Source organism: Cyanistes caeruleus, chromosome Z (assembly GCF_971803275.1).
Source record: "Cyanistes caeruleus chromosome Z, bCyaCae1.hap1.1, whole genome shotgun sequence".
In the NCBI taxonomy this organism is placed as follows: domain Eukaryota; kingdom Metazoa; phylum Chordata; class Aves; order Passeriformes; family Paridae; genus Cyanistes; species Cyanistes caeruleus.
In genome coordinates, this window is record NC_141732.1 from 78895414 (window position 1) to 78919399 (window position 23986).

Genomic DNA, 23986 nt, shown 5'->3' on the forward strand with positions numbered 1-23986 from the left:
GGACCTGTGCTGCATCCTCCCAACCTTCATCCACCGACCTTTCCCTCTCATCTGACTGGATGCATTTAGCACATGGTGCTTCCATGAGGAAGTTACCACCTTCCTGCATCACAGCAGCGAGAGGGCAGAAATCAGAACCTTGGAACATTCATCTTGTGTTACTGGGAAAAAAATACATCTCTGTGCAGTTTTGGACAGACACCTCTGAGTTCAGGGTTTTTCGACTTCAGCAGCATGTAAGTAAAACACGGTACAGCAGCATCAAGGTTTAGTCACTGGGCAGAAAGAGTCACAAGCTGCAAAAGCTGTCCTGGAAGGAACAAGTGATGATGGGCAGATCAGAGCAGAAATGTTCCACAGCCGTATTCCCTCACACCTGTGAGGCCCCCCAGGCACCTCTTCTGGGGCTGGGGGGTAAAAGAAACAAGATAGTGAAAGACCAAAGAGCTGCACAGGAGACCCTCCTCCTGGAGCACAGCACTGCTCCCAGAAAGGTCTCTGGTTTTCAAGTGTGTGTTTATTTTTGCCCAGTACTGCAGAGCTCAGTCAAACACTCAGGCAATTAAAAAGAGAAGCATGTTAGCCTGAACTGCATCAGAGTATTTCCAGCTGCCTGTAACCCCACAGGCCTGGACTGGGAGGCAGGACATTCCTGTACAGGAAGTTAACTGGGGACGCATCAAGAGCAGCCCTGCCCTGCCCCTGAAACCCCTCATTGTCCTGGGCTGATCCTACACCATGGGGGCAGCAGGGCACAGGAGGATTCTGCCCCTGTGCTCAGGTGAGACCCCACCTGCAGAGCTGCCCCAGCCCTGGGCAACACCAGCACAGGGACACGGGGCTGCTGGAGTGAATCCAGAGGCGGCACCAAGGTGATGGAAGGGATGGAGCACCTCTGCTGAATTAGGATTGTTCAGCCTGCAGAAGAGGCAGCTTTGGGGTGACCTAATTGCAGCCTTCCAGTACCTGAAGGGAGTTGACAAGGGAGAGAGACTATTTACATGGGCCTGGGGTGACAAGAAGCAATGGCTTAATCCCAAGGTTAGATGGGATATTGGAAAGGAATTCCTGGCTGTGAGGCTGCTGAGGCCCTGGCACAGGTTGCTCAGAGAAGCTGTGGCTGCCCCTGCATCCTTGGAAGTGCTCAAGGCCAGGCTGGACAGGGCTTGGAGCAACCTGGAATAGCAGAAGGTGTCTCTGTCCATGGCAGAGAGGTGGAATGAGACGATCTCCAAGACCATTCTGGGGTTCTCAAATTTCTATCTGTAAGTATTACTACTGTGACAGCTACACCTGCAGCTGTCCTCAGTCACAAGGAGCAGTATTCCAAAGGCCAGGCACCAGGATGGGTCAGACAGTGACTCCAAGAAGTGTTGTCAGCCAGTGTCAGGCAGTTCAAGAGATTCCTGTCAATTCCAATGGGCGTTACCCCTGTGACAACAGCCCAAGCTGCGTCCCCAGCAGCACTGCCTTTCTGCAGGACAAGCTGCACAAACACTGAGAAGGTCTCTCAGCTCTGTCACATTCCTGGTTCTCAGCTCTGTCACATTCCTGGTTCCTGTCAGGGGAGTTTGCCCAACCACTGTAAACACCCCTGACTTCCAGAGTTCCTCCAGCAGAGCTGTGTCCACAGGCGTTCAGCTCTGTGGTTCTACAAGCGCAAGAGTGAGCCAGAAGTACAAACAAAAAGCAATCATTCAGAACACGGTACTTTTACATTCAGAACAGAGCCTTTTTACATGGGAACCTTTATTCTCACCAAGATCTGTACATTCAAGTCGCACATGCTTTTGCCTTTGACGGAGCTGGAACACTGGATCACAACAGCCTGTGATCTGTGAACTGTTGGAACAGTTTTAAGAGTTTATGCCTCAAAAGTAGCCAGGAAATTTGTGACTATTTCCTTCAGCTTTGCTTCTGTCTGGTCAGAGATCTTCCCTTCGGTCCTGTGGGAAGAGTTCAGTTAAATTCTTGATACAGCAATCAAAACAGGGCCAACCCCAAGACAAACATAAAAACTTTACACCAAATCTCCCCATTTCTAACAAATTCAGTAGAATCACTTAGTTTGGTGCATGAAGCCATCCCACTCATAGAATATCCCTTCTCCTAAAAGAGCCAGTCCTGTTAAAGAACTGGAATTTGTTCCTAAATTCTTTCAGAATGGCCATATGTTCCATTCCAACAAGGCCCAACCTACAGAGCTGTGCCCCAGAGACAGAAGGCATAAGATTTTCCTCATGACAGAAAAGCCAGGACCAGTTTCCAGGACAGGACAGTGGAAATACTCAATCCCCAACAGTTCACTCAGCAGCACTTAACCCACAGCAGCACTCCCAACAGCTGAAAGCTGTCCACCATACGGGAACTAAGTCAATCAAGTGATTTCAGAACAGGATAGAGGAGACACATTGCAAGAAGGTTCACTTTACACATTCCCTAAGAGCTGAAGCTGAGAAGGTGGATGGTAGGAAGGCTGATGTAACCCCCAATTTTGGTACTGTCAGCTGAACGCCTGATGTTCTAGGATACACTAAATTAACAGTTCAATGAGCTTTATCTGCACTCCAGACATCAATACCCTTGGGATAAAGCAAGGTAAGCCACCATACCTGATTGTGGAGAGGAGTGACTGGTGCTGGCTCAGTACATGAGCTAGGAAAGCACTCTCAAATTTTGTGATCTTGCTGGGCTCCAGCTTGTCCAAGTGACCTCTTACACCAGCATAGATGACTGCCACCTGCTCCTCAATGGCCATGGGAACTGCAGGGAAAGACAGCACTCACACTATGGGAACTCTTCCATCAGGACACACACAACAGACTAGAGTCCTTGGAAGACTAAGTGCACATGGACAGCTCTGCTCAAGCAAATCTGCATTTACCATACACACAATAGATAGATAGTAGACAGAATAAATGCTAACCGAGCCCAGCCTCATTAGCACAAGGCACTAATGGGCACCCAGACCTGCCGAGCCCAGGGCACTCACCATACTGGCCCTGCTTGAGCAGCTCTGTCAGGCGCACACCGCGGTTCAGCAGCTGCTGTGTGGCAGCGTCCAGGTCAGAGCCGAACTGGGCAAAGGCAGCGACCTCCCGGTACTGAGCCAGCTCCAGCTTCATGGTACCGGCCACCTGCAGGGTACAAACCACAGCCACTGGGATCACCTCAAGTGTGTCTAGGAGCTTGAAGGTTATCAGGCAGCTGACAGCTGTCACGAGTCAGCTCAGCCTTGCATTCCACACAAGTCAATCTAAAAACTGACAGATGATTATGAACACTACAAAAATCTCACACTTTACCATAAGTACGCTATTTCTCCCCTAAAACATCAACTGTTGATATTAAATCTCCCCAATTCAATGTCTGGACTAAAAACCTGCTGTTAACAGAGCACTCTCTATTTTTAAGTGATCAATACCCAGTTCAATACATCAAAACTTAATCCTACACTTCTATGCAGATACTATTTCCCTTTCTCCCATGCCTTTCTCAGCAGGCAATGGAAGCATCAAAGAGATCTCTAAAGTTTGTTCTTTTATAATTTCATAACACTAAGAGATCTAAAGTTTTATTCCCTCTCTGTTCACAGCTCATCAGAGTGAAATGGCTTGGAAAGCCTATACACCACTCATCTCTAGCACAAGGACGAACAGCAATTTCACAATTACCTGCTTCATAGCCCTGGTCTGAGCAGCAGAACCTACACGGGACACAGACAGACCAACGTTGATGGCTGGACGGATACCTTTGTAGAACAACTCAGTTTCCAAGAAGATCTGCAGGATAGAATTGTATCATTATCTTGTTCAGAAGCCTGGAGGCCTCTTCAGAGACCAGCCAGTAAGTTTCACGGAGATGCTGGGCCATGAGGAAGCCCTACCTGTCCATCAGTGATGGAGATGACATTGGTTGGAATGTAAGCAGACACATCCCCAGCCTGAGTCTCAATGACAGGCAAGGCGGTCAGCGAGCCGCCCCCGAAGGAGTCGTTCATTTTGGCTGCTCTCTCCAGCAGGCGAGAGTGCAGGTAGAACACATCACCCGGGTACGCCTCACGGCCAGGGGGGCGGCGCAGCAGCAGAGACATCTGACGGTAGGCAACAGCCTGCACGGAGCAAAGACAGCCTTCAGAGCTCTGCACCTCACTCAACCTTTTACATTCCTAAACCTGAGGTGTTCTTACTGCTACAAACACCAATGCCATACCACAATGCCTACAACCAAAGTTTTCTGACCTGTTTGGACAAATCATCATAGATGATGAGCGCATGTTTCCCGTTGTCTCTGAAGTACTCCCCCATGGAGCAGCCTGAATAGGGAGCCAGATACTGCAGGGGTGCTGCATCAGATGCTGTAGCAGACACCACAATAGTGTACTTCATGGCATCTGGAAAGGATTGGAGACACCTCTGAATGCATTATGTCATCATGCCCAAAATCAGCAAACACAACAAGCATGTAAAAGTACAAGTGCTGGAACAAGTACAGGCAGTGTCACTATGCTGCTACAGGAAAGCCCAGCACACCAGCGGAACACATCTGCTAGCAAATCTGACTTAGGAATTCTCAGGGGCAAGTTTGTAGCAACTAACATCTAACACTTTCAGGCTTCTTTCCCATTTAAAACAATGATTAAAACTAAAACAAGGTTTTTTGTTGTAGAAAAAACTCACACTGAAAGGTCACGGTTTCCTGGCTGCTGCAAGACACTACAACACTCTGTGACAGTTCCACGTAATTACTGTCCTTAAAATGTGGGTTTTTTCATGACAGATGGCAGGACCACCAAGCATGTGGTCAAAGTGCCTGATATCCTGCTAGCAGTGTTAAACGTGGAGTCTTGGTCCTGGAGACCACTGATTCTGAAGAGATGCTATCATTTAACACCTTGTGTTTGGGCAGTGAAAGCTCTTCACCACATTTCCAGCTGCCATTCACGCAGACTGACACATGGAACACATGGGACAAATGCCAAGTTCATGACAACTTGAAGGCCACAGCTTGTCACCAGGCCTGCCTGACTGCCAAGATGTAGCATTCAAGTCTGCTGAAAAAAAAGCTAAACCACTGGGTGACTTTTCCAGAAGCAATTCAGCAGTTTGGGGGGCCTCAAAATAGTTTTCCTAATTGTGATATATAAAAATTGGGTTTTTCCCCCAGATAGCTAGAGATTTCTTATTCACAGAATTAAGAAATTCACTCATGTAATATGAATTCCGTCTACGCTTACAGCCAGGTGAGGTCACAGCACTATTCAGCATTACAAAGAGAACAGGATGTCATTAGGTGCCAGGTTCAACCATCTCCCAGAATCCATACCTGCATCAGTGAGCCTCTTCACCAGCTGTGCAACAGTAGATCTCTTCTGGCCAATTGCAACATAGATACAATACAGCTTCTTCTTCTCATCTGTGCCATCATTGAATCGTTTCTGGTTGATAATCGTGTCAATTGCAATTGAAGTTTTCCTGTAGAACAGAAAGGCTGGTAAATTAATTTGCCCAAGGTTCTCTCAGCCCCTACCCAACCCTTTGTCCAGCTCCACTGTACCTGAGTCTGTTTAAGGAACATTTTAGGCTTTAACTTACCCTGTCTGCCTGTCACCAATGATCAGCTCACGCTGGCCACGACCAATGGGCACCAAGCTGTCCACAGCCTTAATCCCAGTCTGCATGGGCTCACGCACAGAGATCCTGGGAATGATCCCAGGGGCCTTCAAGCCAACTCTCCTACGTGTCTTAGATGCAATAGCACCCTAAAAGAGAGAAAAAACTGCTGAGGTCTGTATCACAGAGATATAAGTAGAGGTAGTTAGCACACAGCTACACTTACCTTCCCATCAATTGGATTGCCCAGGGCATCCACAACACGGCCCAGCAGTTCCTCCCCCACTGGAACATCCACAATGGCACCAGTCCGCTTCACAACATCCCCCTCTTTGATCAGTCTGTCGTTACCAAACACGACAACACCAACGTTATCAGGCTCCAAATTCAAGGACATACCCTGGGACAGAGATCACATCACCCTGAGAAAATCCATACTGATACGCATAAAAACTTTAATATTGACATGATTATTTAACTGCGTACAAAATCCTACATGATCTACGTCAACCTTGTGGCAACAGCCAAGGTTCTATGCACAAAGTGTCTATTTCCTTCCACGTGGGCTAGAGAACCTGTGTAAGTTTTCAGCTTACCAGGCAGTTATACCCCAGCAGCCTAGCACTCAAGTCAATTGTTTCACAACAAAGAACAGAAAGGTTAAGCAAGGTTCAAGTACAACAGAATTGCCTTGACTATAAGCTGGACAAGGGAAAAGGACTGGCTGCTCCTCTGCCCAAGGTGAAATAGGTCATTAAAAATGCCGTTACAGTACTCTTGAAACAAGTTTTAAGTCTAACCCACTGGTACGACTACAAGAAGCCATCAAGGTGCATAATGTATTGAAGCAGAAAGGTCATCATTAAATAGAGAACAGAGAAGACACCCTGAAACCAAAGAAAAAATCCAGTGCCACGTTAGTCTTTTTACCTTCTAAATGAAGGAAAAGACAGCTCAAATGTTCAAACGGCAGCTGAGAGTCAGAGGCTGATACTGAAAGCAATGTTACAAATTTAAGAAAAAAAAATCACTAGTTACTAGGTATTAAAGCTACAATGAGGCTAATGCAACATTCATAGAGGTATTTCCAAGCGTAATCTCAGGTCCTTCTTAAAAAAACCATCTTTTTAATATCCTTGTGCTAAAGGAACTCCTTTAGTGACAGCTTACCTTCAGCCCTGAAGAGAACTCAACCATCTCTTCTGCCTGAACATTTCTCAGGCCATACACGCGGGCAATACCGTCACCGATCGAGAGCACGCGGCCTGTCTCCTCCAGCTCAGCCGAGGTGTCAGCTCCCAGGATGCGCTCCTCGAGAATAGAGGATACCTCAGCAGTACCTGGAGAGAGATGTTTGAAATCAGATTAGCACATTAAGGTACAATATGCATTCAGTAAGTTTGCCTCAAATTCACAAGGTGCCCTTTCTCAGCTGTGCTGCAAAGTCTAGCTGGCAACACCTTTACTTAGGGTAAGAGAAATACCAACCTCTGTATTCCCAGATAATAAAAGCAGCCTAAATTCATCATTAGCAGCCAGCTTCAACCAAAACAGGCTAGGCTGTGTACTTATCCACTTTCCTGATTATGCCCTACATTCTCTCTCCCTAGAAAGCAATTAGACTAATTAATCAGCCTTATCCCAGGTAGAACAGGCCTTGCAGAGCAGTTACTTAGCCTTGGATGCATTAGAACACCCTGTCAAGTGATTTGTAATTCAAGATCCAAGCCTATATAAAGGAACTTCATTATGTTTCAGGAGCAAGTTGTTTGTCATAAAAACATATTGTCCATACTTCTTCAATTTGACTTCAAACAGCTTGTTACCTCCTCAGCTAAGAAACAGTAAATAACACTGCAAAACTTATTTCCTAGTAATGCCCTTAATCACCTTAAACCACATAAAAAAATGTGCATGAAGCATTGCCAAACACGCTGCTACGCAGTGCAGCTGTCTTCTCTAAACACCAGACTGATGGCAGCAAAATAAAGCTGTGCTCAAGGACACAAGGTCAAACCCAGGCAGGCCTGGGGAAGTCATCCACTCCTTCATTCTGTTACAAGCAACTCCAATCTGGGGCTATTTTTTTCAAATAATTTTCAAATAATGCTGCAGGTGACTGGAATCCTAGTGAAGCAGGTATGCTATGTAAGCCAGCTGACATATGGCCACCCCTGCTCTGGGGACATTATCAAGTTATTGAAGTGCTGTTTGCTGGATGTAACTGGGTAACAGTTCACTTAAATACTCTCGGAACATAAATGTCCTCAAGTGCTGTCAGCTAACATTCACCATCATCAAATTCCTTTTTGTCTGACAGACCAAATTCTTAAATCACACTCAAGACCTTCCTCAGACTTACCAGTTTTCTGAAAGCCTGGTTTGGAGGCATGGAGGTTTCTTGTAGCAACAAATGCTGCGCCGACGGTGTTTCTGGAAACCTAAAATAAGTCACCATTTAAGTAACAGTAAGATTTCTTTAATCATACAAAAAAAATTCTGAGAGATTTAACACATCTCTGATTTTGAGCTGCTTATGATGCATCTCAGCTTTGAGTTAAGCTCCACAGAACCCCACTCACAACTATGGAGCTCTGGAACCAAGTCCAGCACGGCTAAGAAAGAACAGATAATGGAAGGGGATTGCTCCAAATCCCTCACTGCATTTTTCTGCAGTGCACTGATGTCACCATCAACCATTGCAGCAGCTCCCAAAGAGAAACCTCCTTACATTTGTAATTTCTGTGCTGAACATGGGAACCTTGGGGCACAAAGAAATCACTGCACCACTCAGGGTTCTGCACAGAAAAAAGATTGTGTCCTCTAACACAAATCTAATGGCAGTGGTTTTGGTATTGTTAACGCACATACAAAAAAAACCCGCAAAGCACTATAACAAAAATACCTCAGAATCACGGTTACTTTGGAAAAGAGCTGTGAGATCATTCAGTCCAACCTATGACCAAACAGCACCGTGCCAACTAGACCATGGCACTAAGTGCATTATACCCTCAAACACCTTTAAGGCTGATGACCCCACCACTCCCCTGGGCTGCCCCTTGCAATGTCTAATCACCCCTCCTGGGAAAAAATTCTTCTCATGACAATTTTAAACACTAAATAAAAAATCCGTGATAATGAGCGCATTTCAAGATCACGCTTTTGGACCTCAGGCAAGGCTGCCCGTGCAGCAACGCTGATGCCATTTAATGCCCTGCATCCCGAGCAGACCCCGTTCATATTCACTGGAAACATTGGCAGGAGTGGTTCCTCGCGGCTCTTCCCACCCCTCCGTTTCCTCACAAACATGAGATTAAACCCCTCACACCCACAACCTTGACCTTGTCCTGGCAGCTCTAAACCACTACCCCGCGCCCAGGCAAGGACACCCCGTTCCTCGGTGGGGTCTCTCCCACAGCGCTGACGGTACTCCCCGTGCTTTCGTCCCCACACTCCGATGTCACCCCCTCACACCCTCAATGTCACCGCGGCCCCCAAGATGGCGGCGGCACCGCGTCCCCCCGGCCCCGCCGGCTCCGGGGCGGGTATGGAGCTCACCAGGCCGGCCTGCCGCGGCAGGGAGCGGGCGAGAGCGGCGGCCACGCGGGCGGAGAGCATCGCGGCGGCGGCGGGTCCCGGGGGAGGCTGAGGCTGAGGGACGCTGAGGACGGCCGGCCGCGCGCTCTGCACACAAAATGGCGGCGGCCCCTCACGCCCCTTTTGGCGCCTAGGCCGCGCCCAGGGGGCGGGGCGCGCGGGAACTGCTTCCCGTGCCCCTGATTTGTATGTGTGTGTGTGTATCTATCCATCCATCTGTCTACGCACAAATATGTAGAATATGCAATAAAAATAATACAAATCATTACAAAATACCTCAGCGAGCCTTTTAGAAAAAAAGCCCGCTGCGGGAGGTACCCTTGAAATGGCCCTGAGCGGGCGGAAGGGGCGGGGAGTGAGGGAGGACCGGAGACAGGACACGGGAAGGAATATCCGGACAGGAACTGAGGCAGGGACAGCGACAAGGGCAGGAGTACGGAAAGGAACAGGGACAAGTACAAGGGCATGAAAAGGAAGAGGGACTGGGACGCGGGTAGGGACAACAGCAGGAGCACGGGAAGGAACAGGGACAAAGGTAGGGACTGGGGCACGGAAGAGGACGGGGATAAGGACAGGCAGAGACAGGGACAGACCCAGGGACAGCAGTGTTGTTACCCCGCGGGCTCATTCCTCGGTGTGCGGCACCATTTCACACACCGAGGCCTGGAATTTCTATCTCTTTTTCTAGTTACTACAGAGCAGCTGGCTCGGTGTCTAGGATACCCATCATCCAAACGTTACTCTTTATACATTTCAACATCCGAAGGCGTCTGCATTCACTGGTTACAAATTGCATAACTTCTCTGTTACTTAGTACCGTTCTATTAACTACAGTTAATTTCCATTCATGCTCTTCTTTGGTAGTTAGATCTCTCGCGTCTCCTTTAATCTGTTTTGAGTTGGTGTCAATGAGATGCTGGCCACAATCTTCCAATGCCAAATTACTTTTCTCCAAGATACTCTGCAGCCCTGCTGACTTCAGTCCTTGTGGCTCTCATCCAAACAGACCATGTCTCCTGGAATCATCTCAATTTCCTTAAAAATGTCAGCCAAGCATACAATACTCACAATATGCAGCTGCTTAATCACAGTTGTCCTGCTACAGCTACTGATTTAATCCTGGGGGGTGCCAATCTGGGGGGGGGTCGCTATCATGGGTAGGGAAAGGGGTGGGTCAGTGACAATGCTGTCTGCAAAAATTCGATTCCTTACCTGTTGTGCAATAAGCCAATAATTAGACACACACAAGAGACACTGATTATTTATTGCAGGGTTTTTCAAGCCTGGGTGCTCAGTGTTATTCCAGAACTATCGAAACACTTCACCATTTATATGTTTTAGCATACAAAGGAACTAGCATTCACAGGCTAGGTGTTACATAGTTCTCTTATTTATTTGTATTCTATTGGTTAATGATTCTGTTGTTTCTCATGCCCAGTCTTTCTCTTCTCTTGGGTTAGGGGGTTTCTTGGATCAGTTGTTGCAGATTCCCCCTGCCAGAATTACTGTTTACCTTGTTAGAGCTGATTTCAACATGGATGCTGGGTTCACTTTTTTAGTTTCTTCCTCATCTTCGAAGTTGAAGCAGATGTCCCTGTGGTCTGTAAACTCTGCATTCTCTGTGCCCACTATCAGTGGTACATCCTTCCTTCCCAGGCTTTGTTAACCTCCCCCAAGGTCTGAGATCATTGAAGCACATCAAGCCCTAAACCTTGACAAGGCAATTCCACCAGCAGTTTGTTTTCTCTTAACACACGGATATCACTCAGAGCTTGCTTATTAGCTGCTCTGTTTAATGTATTAAATCTGGTTGCCCCAAGTATAAAAGAAGAGGTTGTTGTATGCCTCAAACACCAATAGCTGGATAACTGGAGCCAACCAAGGATTGTTGGTAACAACCATCAAGGTTTGTTGGTAACAACCATCAAGGTTTGTTGGTAAAAACATAGCTGTGAATCGGAAGAGAATGTGATTGGAGAAGGCACCATTCAGAGACAAGGCAGCATTTTTCTGGGACAAACATTCTAGTTTCTGGGCTCAAACACAGCACAGGAATAAAGCTGAGAAGCAGTCTAGGACTGTACAGGAAATCAAGACTACCAGACACCCCTGAAGCCCTCCAACCCATTTCCAGAAGGGTCTAGAAGAATGAACTGCAGATGATAAATTTGCATAGAATGTGAGAAAGTTACCTTCAGGGCAGGGAAATTCATCCAAAAAAGGTTCCCCCACCAAGAACATATGTACAGGCACCCCAGGACCCTAGACACTCCACCAGCTGGATCAATACTTGAGCCAAGCCTGGTGATCACTTTCTTCCTCCCTCCCCCTCTTTAATCCTGCTTTCATCCCTGTCATCCTAGCCCTTTATCCAAAACCCACTGCCATGAGCATATATGAGGAGGTCAGAGATTAACATTAACTTCCATATCAAGTGTGTCATTTAACTTGTGAAACTTTTGGGAGCTCTCTGACTTTGGCTGCTCCTTTTGACCACAATAAATCTTGGATGCTCCATTCCCCTAAAGGGTTGGACACCACATCAAGCTATGTCCAACCTGGGCCAGAACAGCCAGGAATTCCTTCCCAATATCCCAGCTGGGCCTGCCTGGGATATTGGGAAGGCACTGGCAAGCCATTGCCTGGGTGCTGGCCCTGCAGGCCTTGTCCCCAGTCCCTGGGCAGCTCTCCTGGAGCCCCTTTAGGCCCTGCCAGGGGCTCTCAGCTCTCCCTGGAGCCTGAATACTTGTGCAGGGGAGCAGCCCCAGCTCTCCCAGGCTGCCTCCAGAGCACAGGGGCTCCAGCCCTGGCAGCAGCTGCGTGGCCTCCTCTGGGCCGGCTCCAGCAGCTCCACGTCCTTGTGCTGGTGTTGCCCAGGGCTGGGGCAGCTCTGCAGGTGGGGTCTCACCTGAGCACAGGGGCAGAATCCCCCCTCACCCCTCAGTTTGAAGCTGGGGGTGATTTTATGTCCCATATGTGAGGATTTGGTCAGCCAGTGAGAAAGTGCTGAAACTCAGGCACAGTGTGATCGGTCCCTCTGGTAATCCAGAGAGGTCAGTAAAGCCACAGATTCCAGTGGATTCCCCTTCTGGGAATTTAAAAGGTTACTTGAAAAATCCTCAGCTATTTTGGCATGTGTTGTACCAAATGTGATTCTTCAGCAGTTCTTTCCATGCTGATTATTTCGGAAATCACTTAAATTTCTGTAAAAGTGCCTGAAAAAAAACCGCAAAAAACCCCCCAAAAAACACCACTCCCCCGGGCCAGGGCTTGACACCCCTTTCCATGAAAACAATTTTCTGAATACCCGATCTAAACGTGCCCCGGCCCAGCCTGAGGCCGTTCCCTCTCCTCCTGTCCCTGTTCCCTGTCAGCACAGCCCGACCCCCCCGGCTGTCCCCTCCTGGCAGGGACTTGTGCAGAGCCACAAGGGCCCCCTGAGCCTCCTTTTCTCCAGGCTGAGCCCCTTTCCCAGCTCCCTCAGCCGCTCCTGGGGCTCCAGCCCCTTCCCCAGCTCCGTTCCCTGCCCTGGACACGCTCCAGCCCCTCGGGGTCTCTCCTGTGCTGAGGGGCCCAGAGCTGTCCCAGCACTGGAGGTGCCTCAGCAGTGCCAGCACAGGGGACGGGCCCTGCCCTGGGGCTGTGTCACACCTGGCTGGCACAGCCCAGGGGCCACTGGCCTCTTGCCCACCTGGCCACCCCTGGGCTCCTGTCCAGCCGCTGGCACCAGCACCACCAGACGACTTTCTGCCGTACTTATCGCTGTCTTCCTCTTGCATCCTCTTATGTTTCTTTTTGCTGTTGTTTGGGTTCGCTTGGCGTTTCTTAACATATTCCCTTAACTAAGAGACGACTCGATTCAGACTGTTTAGCGTTCCAATTCACCCTTAAACGCTTTCTCAGGACTATTTTTCCCACCTCCGTTGTACCCCACGCCCGCCGGCCCGCCCCTCAGGCGCCCGCTCCCGTCAGGCTCCGGGCGGCATGGCGGCAGCGGCGGCGCCGGAGAAAGCCCGCGATCCCTTTGAGGAGAAGCTCATACGGGTAACAGGGGCCGGCGGGGCTCGCTTTCTCTCATCACAGTTTCCCTACGCACACACACACAAACACGTATCTTTCGTGCTGTTTGCGCCGAAGCGTGCGGTGGTTTTCTCCGTTGCTGCTTATGTAGGTCGCTGAGGAGAGGGTACGGCAGCGGGATGAGGAAAGAGATGCTAGGGAAAAAAAACCCACAAACTTTTAAAATTGTACGGCTGCTTCCATTCTCTGCCAGGTTTATTAGGCATGTTTATGTAAGAGTTTATGGTCTTAACACTTCTATGTTCTTCATTTATTGGTCACAATCTAATCTTTCTGTTTTAATTAGGCTGGATATTAGGGAAAAATTTCTTCGCTCAGAGGGGTGCCCTGCCCTGGCACAGGGCAGTGGTGCAGTCCCCATCCCTGGAGGGGTTTAAAAGCTGTATGAGTGTGGCATCTGGGGACATGGGTCAGTGGTGACCTGGGCAGTGCGGGGGAATGGTTGGACTTGATGATCCTGGAGGGCTTTTCCAGCCCTAACAATTCTATGATTCCAGAATCATAGCCCTACGTGAGAGCACTGTGTTGATCTCTTATTTCTGACCTTGTTTCCGATGAAATTGCTTTGCAAGGCTCGTGCCTGCACATTGTGGTGACTCTCTCCCACTCTCCTGCAGAGACTGTTCCCAGTGATGGCTTGGACACTTTTATCTCACACGCTTTAACACAGCATTCACCAGTTTTCCAAACACCCATTTAACATCTCTTGGTTTATTGCTGTGTCTGTAACCAACAGGTTATGTGAATAAAAATAAACAGTTTTATCACATGGAGATAAGTAGGTGTACAAAGAAATGAGGGAGACTAAAAGAGATACAATATAGTCTTCTGGACCACAGAATATGTTTAAAAAAGAGGGAAAGGAATTTTTCTTCCCTTTTCCCACCCATGCTTCCTGGATTGATGTAGGAGGTACCCTTCAAGAATGCAGAGTTTGCATTTGTTTACATTTTTTGCATCTATCAGCTATTTTCTGTCATTTCACATGACTGTCTTTCATCTCCCTTCTCTGGCAGGTTACCTTATGGCTAAAGAAAATATATGGGGATATGCCTATTCCAGAGTATGAGGTGAATGAAAGGACAGTGGATATTTTGCATGAAGTTATGGAGTTCAATGAAGAGAGAGACAAGGATGTTACATTGCTGATAGAGGACATGAAGGACCGGGCAACCAAATACGAAGAAGGTGGTGAGTTTGAAGGTTCATTTCTCAGTTCCATCAGAGCCAGGAATTTCTGACTGATCCTGAAGATTGTATTTGTTAAAAACTTAGGAATATATAAAATAATATGTAATTGAAACAGACTCAGCTTTTTTCTGATGCACTTTTTACTATAATGCATCACACACCTTCCTTTCAGCTAAATTTACTGTGACATGAGATTGGTCAAGGACAATTTTTTAAACCATCTTAAGTCAGTCATAAATGTGGTTAAAACAGGTTAATTGCTAAAACCTCCTAGTCAGCTGGACTGGATAGCACAGGATGGAAATATTGCCTGGATAGAGAGGGAATTGTCTCTGCAGCTCATTCAAGAATCTGAACTGGTGTTAAGCCACTGTTAAGGAGGAGGCTCCCTGGAGGAACCTGAAACAACATCAAGGTGATTAAGTTGTGCTGAAGCTGCCTAGAGTGACTATTTTATGTTTTGTTTGGATTTTTTTTTTTTGAGCAAGTGAGTTATTCAGGGGACCATAGTATGTTTTTAGCATACATAATAAAGGACTGTCCCTTCCCAGGCTTTTCTCAGGAAGGAATTTTACTTTTCTTTGTAAAGGCTGGCATAGTACACATGAAGGTGTTTTTTGTAAGAAAACTTGTTTGGTTTTTTGTTCCTTCAAGTGCCTTGCCACCAAACAAAAAAAGGTGGAGACAGACTTCCTGGGTCTGTGTCTTGGTTTAGGGCAAATTTAGGAGAGAACCTCCAAATGGGGTTCCCCCAGAAAAGCAAAATTCAAACAGCCCCTCTGCCAACTGGTTTAGGAAAAAGAGATTTTGTTGGAGAGAAGTGGAAAAATCAGGGAACTCCTCTGCCTCAGCTAGCTAAAAACTAACTAACAATAAAAGAAAAGCTCTGTCCCACTGTCTGTCCATGCTGCAGACAATGCAGTCCAGGAGCAGGATGCAGGGGAGTGATGTTTTTGCTCAACACAAATTATGCCCTTCTTCTTCCCCCACTTCGCTCTCAGAGCCAGTCTTAAAGGTGCAGAACTTAATATGTAACATAAACCAGGAAACTGGAGGCACAAGCATCATAAAGCCACCTCAGGACAGTCTGCCATGAACAAGGCTCAGGCTGAGCTTTGTGGGGAGATGACCAGCATGTGCTCATTGCTGTAGCGCAGTGGTGAGCTCTTGTTTGCCTGATGTCAGACAGGCTGGTTAGGGAGGGAGTGGAGTAGTGCTTTCTCCATTATACACTGAATTTGTTTGACAAATGGATATGTGGCAACAGTTGGGCATATTTAAGCCTTTTTTTAAAGTGTCTTTTTCCCTCCACAACAGGTAGGTAGCCAAGTTCCTGGTGTGGGATTGGGTTCTAGCTTTGGAGAGTTCCATAAAAGAAAAGTAATATTAAAAAAAATCAATACTTTGGGTTGTGTATATTTTCCAGCTAAGTACTGGCAGGATATTCTTGGAGAAAGCTTGGGTCTCTCTGAAGGCAGTCTGTCCCTAGAAGCCAACAAAGACCTCACTGATCTGGTAGAAAGTGCACTGGATCTCAACGTGGAGGACACGTCTCTTACCAGGTAATGCTTCACACTCTGCATTCATGGTAATGGTCTGTGCTGTTTTCCTTTGTTTTTTCACATCAGCAGCTTCAAACTTGACACTAGGAATCTTACATGTCAGGCTTATTTTTCACCCCTTGGGCAGCTTTGGGGTGCATGGGAACTGAACACAATGTGCTGGTGTCGGGCAATTGATGAGACAGTCTCCATTATTTGCATCAGTGAAGCCATTTATTGATTCCAAAAGCTCAGTATTTACACCTTTTCCGCTACAGCTAAAATTAGCAACAATCATGTTTCTTAGTAGCATTGCTAAGTCATAGCCCTACACAGACATGAACAGTCCTGCATGATTTGTCTCAAACAAAGCATACCAAGCACACTGTTATCTCCTCCTCATTCAGGGTTCTGCCTTAGCTTGCCAGGGCTTGTGGTCCATTGAAGCTAGCACTTCCACTTCTGTAATGAGTTCAGCAGTACTTTGAGTCCTGTTTTCTAGCTGTATTCCCACATGCTAGATCTAGGTTATCCCAGCACAGGAATACTCTGAAGTCTGAGAAGGGCTGGGATGGAGTTAAATTTCTCCTTTATTTTTCATGCTTTTGTGGTCAGTGGCTGCAGGCTGCTACCATTTGGACTGTTGTGCCAGATCCCCCAAGCAGTGTTCATACTGCTTAAGCAGAGACTGGGGAACTGTGACTGGTCTTCCATGCTTGTCTATCTCACCTGGCCTCAGTTCATGTGAGGAGATTCCCTCTGCCATGGAGAAATGGCATCTGTGAGTCTGGTCTCCTTGGACCTCTCTCCCTAGCATGGCTTTGGCCCATGACACTGCAGCACTTGCAGCAAAGAAGGGGCAAAATCTGCCTTGGAATCCAATTTTTATGTGATATTTAGGATCTTGATTCTTACAGCTCTCTTCCTGAGCTGGAGGGGTAAGAACTTTGGGACACTTGGGAAGAGGAAGGGACTCAGATGCTGCTGGGCACACCTTGTGACCATGTATCTTCAGGGACTGAATACGATTTCTCTCACGGGCAGTGGAGCAAGCTGGGAGTGGAGTACATGGTGGTTTCAAACCCAGTGGTTTTATTCATCACAGTGCCAGTTTTTGTTCACTTACTCAGGTTGCTGGGCTGTTTTCCCTTCCATGTGGAAATCTGTGTCAGTTACAGAAATCAAATTCCATTAATGTCTTACTTTAATTTACTCCTTCCATAACATCAAGAGGAAATGAAGTCATTCATGTAGTGTGCAGAGAGGAATAACAATAACTGTGACTTTCAGAAAAGCCTACTCCTAAGCATTCACACTGATTCTCTCTTCACCAGCTTCTACAGTGCCATCAATAACATGACCTCAGAATTGTATGAAACAAAATCAGAAAACGAAGAACTGGAACTGGAATTGAACACCCTCACAAAAAAGCTAACTTCAGCACTGGTGCTGGAAAAGAAGTTAGAGGAGTGAGTAACAGATGAGGAAGAGGGAAAGATTAAAGTAATACCAGTGATCTCTGTCTTGGGCAACATCGGTTGTGATAACTAACAAGGGTAACTGAATTTTTGAGGGTTTGACACATCTCCAATTCAAAGTATTTGGAAGTATCTATCAAAACCCGTGTGTTATGGATACTTTCAGTAATCTAAAGAGATCTGGGAAAGCACCAAACCCCATTATTTTAAAGCAAAAGTGATCTACAAGCAGTTTTCAGATACGAGTTTGCACCTTCCACCAGTTGCTTTTGTCTGAGGCTGAAGACAGATCTGATCTGCTCAGCACATTTATCATGGGCTCTGTAGTCAGACTGAGGGAGGCAAAACAAAAACCATTCCCAGGTAAGAAGTTCCCTTAACCACTGTGTAGGAGATAATAGTAATAATAGTAATAACTCTAAAAAAAAAAATCAGTGTCAAGTCCGTTCCCTGAAGGATATAATCTGAAGTGCTTTGCCAGCAAGATCAACTGCAGCCTTGAGTGGAGGTTGGCCCAGATGCTGTCCACATCTCCCTTCCAGTCTAATTATTTGTGGGGTGATTTTTGTTCTTTTAAAGTGGTAGTTTGACTTGTAGAAGAGATTCCCATGTGCTTTGTGCAGGTTTGCCTCCTCTTGATCTGAGGTTTAACTCATGTAACAGGTCTCCAAGTGAGTCAGAGAACTATGCACAATACTATTACCCTTTGTTTTTAGGCTTAATGGCTTTCCCCTTTCCCACTCTTTCCCTGGTCTGTGGGGTTCTGAAAGTAACAGCTGTATATGATTCCACTGGAAAATCTCACAGGGAAATATGAGGTTTTCTCCATTTTTTTTCATTCTCGTGTTGGTTATATAGGGTTTAGCTTGAGCGTAAGTAAGTAACAGTATTTGTATACTGATATATCTTTGAATGTAACAGTTTTTTATTTTTGTATTTTTTTAAGGGATATTGAAAAATTAAAAGAATCACAGGAAGCAGAAAAGGCTGAAGCTGAGATTCAATTAAAGGATTTGAAGTTCCTGGAAAATAAATCTGTGGATCTAAAAATAAGGATCAGTGATGCTGAGGTAGGTGGAAGAAATTTTCCTACAAGACACTGCAATGAGATGATACAGCCGTGGTTTGTTGAGCCCAAATATGTAGTTACAGAGACATTCCATAAGCTTCCTAAACTCCAGGACTGGGGACTCTTGGACTAACAGGACAACATGTGTAAATATAGTCCAGTGTTCAGTTGTCCCTGCTGATCTCTTCTCAGCATATCCTGTGATCAGTACAGTGCTCTCTCCTCATTCCCTGAGAAACTCTGTTAGCTGGGATTACCTGGTGGTTCTTGTGAGCTACTGTCCTACAAAAGAACACAGAAAGCAGCTGATTCACTGTGGTAAATTGTGTCTCAAAATAATGAATATGACCCATTTTTTGAAAAGAAAGGATGACCAAATGCAGAAAGCAGAAGTTGTACTGCCTGCTCCTTCACCTTCCCTAAATGATGAAGGACATGTGAATGCTTCATTTAATGCTTGGATGCTGTCTGATACCTTGACAAATACGAAATGAAAAGTGTTGTATTACAGTTGACATTTTCCTGAGAAGCCTTTCTTCAGCCTTGCCATGTGCCCTTCTCCCACTACTCTTCTGGAAAGACTTGTTATTCTTAATACAAATTTTAGCAGCACCTCATTTTATACACCAGCTATAGTTGTGGCTCAAATTGCCACACATTTCTGCCGTGGACGACCTGTGTTCTCCTCTGCCTGTTTAGATAAAAACAGAAGGAAATGGTGAAATCTTTCTCCTTCTTGTTGCACTTTGTGACCTTTCCTCTTCCCAGGAAAAGCTTGTTGCCATGGGGATGGACCAATCCCTGACACATGAGGCACTCATGAAATCATCTGAGGTAGGTTTTTGGGTACAAGAGGGATGTTTTTACAGTGGGACAGGCCAGGCTTGCTTGTTGGGTGCTTTCAGGAGTTGTAGCTTGCTTTTTGGTTGCTTGAACAAATCTTAATGGCCAAAGGAAGTACAAATACAAATCCTGTGGATGGATTGAACCTGTAGATGAACTGGGCTCTTTTGGGTGGGTTTGTGTCTCCTAGAGAGTGTACATTCTCCTAGAGGGTAGACATTCTACTGGAGAATTTCCACAGAATAAACTCCCTGCCACTGAAAACAGATCTGCACCCTTTATTTCTGGACTGTGTTATAAACAGAGTGGATATTCTGTGGACTATATCCCATTCAATGGCTACTTGTGTATTGCAGTTTCTTGATGGAATGACTCATGTGAGTCTTTTTATTTTGTGTGAAATAAATCCCTTCAAAACACTTCAAAACAAGGGGATAAGGACAAATGAAACCCAAATTCTGAACCACTGAGTGCTAATTTTTTTGTTGTGTCTTTAAATGTAACATTTTTCAACTGTATGGTAGGCCTAGTAGAACACATGTTAAAGAAAAAGCACATTTCTTGAGTTAGTAACTACAGATTTTACAGCTTTGTGCTATGCATTCAACACATCTTCATTTTTGCTATTAATGTACTGGGAATTCAGTCTTCTCCTCATTACTTTAGCTATATTTTTCTCTGTGTTTCCAAGTGGAGCAGTGAAAATAGTTTTCCTGTTTTCTCTGTTGTGGTTCTCACCAATCAGCACTGGGTGGCAGTGCTCACATTGCCCAGTGTTACCGGAGGGTACTGACCAGAACTAATTTTTGTTGGAATTTTGCATCCAAAAAGCCACAGGCAAATTTTTTAAGCTTGTCATCTTCTAGAGCCCAAGCATAAGGTAAGGTTTGACTCTGACATTTATAGAACTGCTTTGCCAAGACATCAGTGAAATGGACAGCACAAATGACTTAATCTTTTTTATTTAACTTGCATTATTTGAAAAGAGTTCAGAACTGTGGAAGGTACTCAATTTGCAGCCCCAGAGAGAAATTGCTTCACCTTGATAAGCATAAGGGAGAATCTTTTTACTGCTGTATGTGCAAAACTTCAGTCTTACATGTGTTTTATACAGGATGAAAGCTCTCAGATTCTGAAATGCTGTAGATAACTGTGGATCCATCTCACTCATTTCCATCAGTTCTACAAGTAATTCCCTATAATATGGTCTGCTTTGCTCTCTCTACAGGAACTGGCTGCACTGGAGAAAGAGATTGAGCCATTGAAGAATGAAGTGGCATCCTACCATGATTTACCTCTTGTAACTATTTATGCCACTGTTATATTGTATTTGCCATCAGGTTAATTTTAGTGGACTTCAGAATGTAAAGGATATAGTTGTGATGGTTTTGGTGGACAGGTAGATATCCTACAGGTCTGTTAATGATGCAAACCAAAGACTTAATCTCTATTTATTAATCAAAGCCAAGAAATTAAGTTTCTGTTTCAGGCAAACTTTGTTCTAACAAAGTAGACAGATTTGCTGGGTAAATTAGTATTCAGGTGAATTATCTAGAAATTAGAGAAAGAAATACGGACGAAAAGGCATCCCCTAGTCTAACCAACTTTTTGAGGTTTACCAGTACTTTAGCTGTAACTGTCGTTGGGCTGTCAGTATGGTGGACACAGCACGTGGTGCAGAGTTTGGAGCTCTGAACAGGATTTTAAGGATCCTGAAGAAATAGCCAAATGTAGGCTTTGTCCCCTAAACTGGCTGTTCCATCATTTTCTTTGATTTCTCTTGAGGGTGCTGGGTATTCAGCTCTATGAAAATGCAAGTTTCTTATCTCCCTCATACAAACACCGATGTCTTGTTCCTAGAAAAAAAAAAAAAAAAGGCTGTGGGTAGAAAGGTGGGACTGCTGCTCTGTTTAATCCATCTTCCTCCAAGAGGCAGCTTCTTCCTTCCCTCAAGTGGAACAGGAAGTTCAAATGGGAGTAGGTTCTCTGGTTCCCTCCTGCAGCATTTTGAAAAATACATGATTGCCCAAACCAAACTAATACTAGGCTTTTAATGGCAGTTAAAACTTCTGCAACCTTCTGCATGTGAAGTGTGTAGATAAAACTGCATTAATTGTCCATTAATTCACCTGAGGCTCATCATTAGATTCTTGTAAAGGTGCAGGGACTCTTGTTTCCTGGTGAAAAACTGATTTTTATGCCGTTTTCTCTCATTAGAGCATTCCCCTGGCACGAGTGAAGGTTGAAGAAGCGAGAAAAGAACTTGTAAGAGTTTTTTTTATCTTTTCTGGAGCTACATGTATTTATTGATTACGGATTTACCCACCTTAGACTGTAGTCTTAATGTTCTCATAGGGAAATTTGGTGAGGCAGAAGTTGTAGGTACTGATCAGGGGAGCTGGTGGAGTGATGTCTGAGCTGCAAAGGCAGTAGGGCACAGTGTGGATTAGGTAGCTGTATCACCATGAATTTTGCTCACTGGAATGATTATTCACTCAGTGTGGGTCTCAAAAGCTTCCTTGCTCCTCCTGAACTCTGAGAGGGTTCCAGGGACCATATTTTAGTCAACAGCCAATTTTAGCTGCCTTGTAGACTGCAATGGGGACCTTCCCCTGTAAAACAAAGTGCCCATTTCCTCCATGCTTGTGTAATCTGCCATGAGGCTGTTGAGCCAAACACCATAAAGCTGTTTGGGAAGTTCATACATAGCTTTCCTGAGTGAGCTGGGCCATGTTTGAGCCCCATAAAACATGTTTTCATTCCTTTGGGCTACTGCCTGCTTGCTCATAAAGCACAAGTAGGAAGCCTTAAACCTGTGATCAAAAATCACAGGGAGGTGAGAGTATTTTGCACATTTTCAGGTGAGACTGCCGGAGTTGGTACACCACTTATTTTTGATTCAGGAGTATAAGCTCCCCTTCCCAGCCTGAGACTGTTCTGAGATCAGAATGCTCGCCTTTGGGGAGGACCTGTGAGCTGGGAGGTGTCCAAAATCACATTGGTGCACAGAGTAAAGGCAGCTGAGCTTGCCCAGCCCTTCATTTGGAGGTTTCCCTGTGGCTGTCTGCCCTTTGCAGTGACACATCCATCCAGCTCAGCACAGGGGTTAAGCCATCACTGCTGACAGCCTCCCAGGGTTTGGTCACTGCAGATGTGTTTGTTTACCAGCAGTGTCTGGAAACTGTCTCGTGGTCCCTGATTCCTCTTGGTTTTCTCTCCCGGTAGCAAGCCTTGGAAGAAGAGTTCACGAGGGAGGTCCAGGCTCTGCCTTTTGAGAAGACATAGCCCAGCAAGCCCCAGTTCACCTCAAGTGGCCTACGTGGAACATGTTTTTCCTTCTGTTGCCTCCTTGTACATAGCAATGCATTTCAGAATTCTTACTGTACCTTGGCAGTTTCCTGCTGTGTTCTTCTCTCTGTTGGCCTTGTGCTTGTAAACTTCACCTACTTTTCATTAAATAACCTCCACACTTCCTCTTGTCTTTACAAGTTATTTTTTCCTCTGTGATACACACCTGTAAAGCAGCTCTGTGGATAGTGCAGGTATATTTTTAAAACAAAAAAACCCCACACAGTAAGACCTTTCTAGATCTTGCAGAACCATTCTAGGACATGATGGTTTTGAAGTCAGATTGACCTTAACAATTCTACCTCAAATGTCATCTTCCATGAGGGCTCCCTGAGCTCTGTTACTTCCATGCCATCACCACACCAGCCTTACGCACTTTCAGAAGCGTTTTACCCACTCCAGCTCTTAGAAGCTGTTTGATACCAAAGCTGAAAATCAGCACATCTCCTGTTGATTGGGAAAAAGTAAAATCTGGAAATAGTGGTAGCACCTGAGGACATTGAGCATAGGCTTGTTCGTCCTGGGAAGCATCCAGGCAGATAGTGGTGCTCTCAGTGACAATCTGTTTGCAATTGGAGTTGCAAGAGATTATGGCCATGACAGCTGCTTCTTCAGTGCAAAAGTTGGTTTTCCACTGATCTGCAGGAAGAGAGATTCAAAATTACACTGGTGTCAATAAAATACCACAAGTGTGATCTTTGTCCTCTTTTTTCTTTGATGGGGAAGAATTGAGGGATGCCCAGAGGGCCACTACCCACGGGAATCTCCAGTCCCTTTCATACAGCAAAAGGAGTTTAGTTCCAGGTGTTTAAATCAAGCTGTGAGGAAAGGGTGAGTTGCCTTAGTTTTGGGGATATTTATCTCCTTCTGGGGTAGGAAGCATGGGCAAAAGCAAGTGGAAAATTCATGGGCTAAACTGGCTCAAGAGAAATTACCTCAAGAGGTAGCTGATGTGAAGTTTGGAGCAGGCATCATAGTGCAGGTATGATTACAGGTACAACTACAGCTTATGAATAAAACCCACACAAAAGCCATGGGAATAGTGTTTGAACCTGGAAAGAACAAGAATATAATCTGGTTCTCCTGTTGTGGTAGGTGAAATTGTAGTCTTGGAAGACATCAGAACATGGATGGGTAGACATCAAAGAATAGTGTAAGAAAGCCAGTTTAAGGCACTGGAGGTCATAGCCTGGCAATTAAGGAATTTTAATCACTGGAAGCTCTTAA

At 45.7% G+C, this 23986-nt stretch overlaps 2 protein-coding genes across 5 annotated transcripts; one reads left to right on the forward strand and one right to left on the reverse strand.

Annotated features, from left to right (window-relative positions):
* Positions 1-1732: 1732 nt before the first annotated feature.
* On the reverse strand, positions 1733-9955 carry ATP5F1A (ATP synthase F1 subunit alpha). The gene is made up of 13 exons (XM_086867441.1): positions 9803-9955; positions 9171-9425; positions 7975-8053; positions 6783-6952; positions 5839-6012; positions 5595-5761; positions 5326-5474; positions 4242-4393; positions 3887-4111; positions 3675-3782; positions 2993-3137; positions 2613-2763; positions 1733-1946 (listed from the first exon to the last, which is right to left on the reverse strand). Exons 2-13 carry the CDS (start codon positions 9228-9230, stop codon positions 1865-1867), a joined length of 1662 nt encoding a protein of 553 aa, XP_086723567.1. The 5' UTR covers positions 9231-9425; positions 9803-9955; the 3' UTR covers positions 1733-1864.
* Positions 9627-23454, forward strand: HAUS1 (HAUS augmin like complex subunit 1). 4 transcript variants are annotated; one of them, XM_023944248.2, is made up of 9 exons: positions 9627-9744; positions 14306-14480; positions 15907-16042; positions 17356-17490; positions 18446-18569; positions 19337-19402; positions 20640-20711; positions 21629-21676; positions 22637-23454. In XM_023944248.2, the coding sequence occupies exons 2-9, from the start codon at positions 14339-14341 to the stop codon at positions 22694-22696; spliced, it is 783 nt and encodes a 260-aa protein (XP_023800016.1). In that variant the 5' UTR covers positions 9627-9744; positions 14306-14338; the 3' UTR covers positions 22697-23454. The 4 variants fall into 4 exon arrangements, with proteins under 4 accessions (XP_023800016.1, XP_023800015.1, XP_086723576.1 ...); XM_023944247.2 differs by lacking the exon at positions 9627-9744 and adding an exon at positions 13148-13253; XM_086867450.1 differs by lacking the exon at positions 9627-9744 and adding an exon at positions 13176-13253 and having other exon boundaries at positions 14306-14477.
* The last annotated feature ends 532 nt before the right edge of the window (positions 23455-23986 follow it).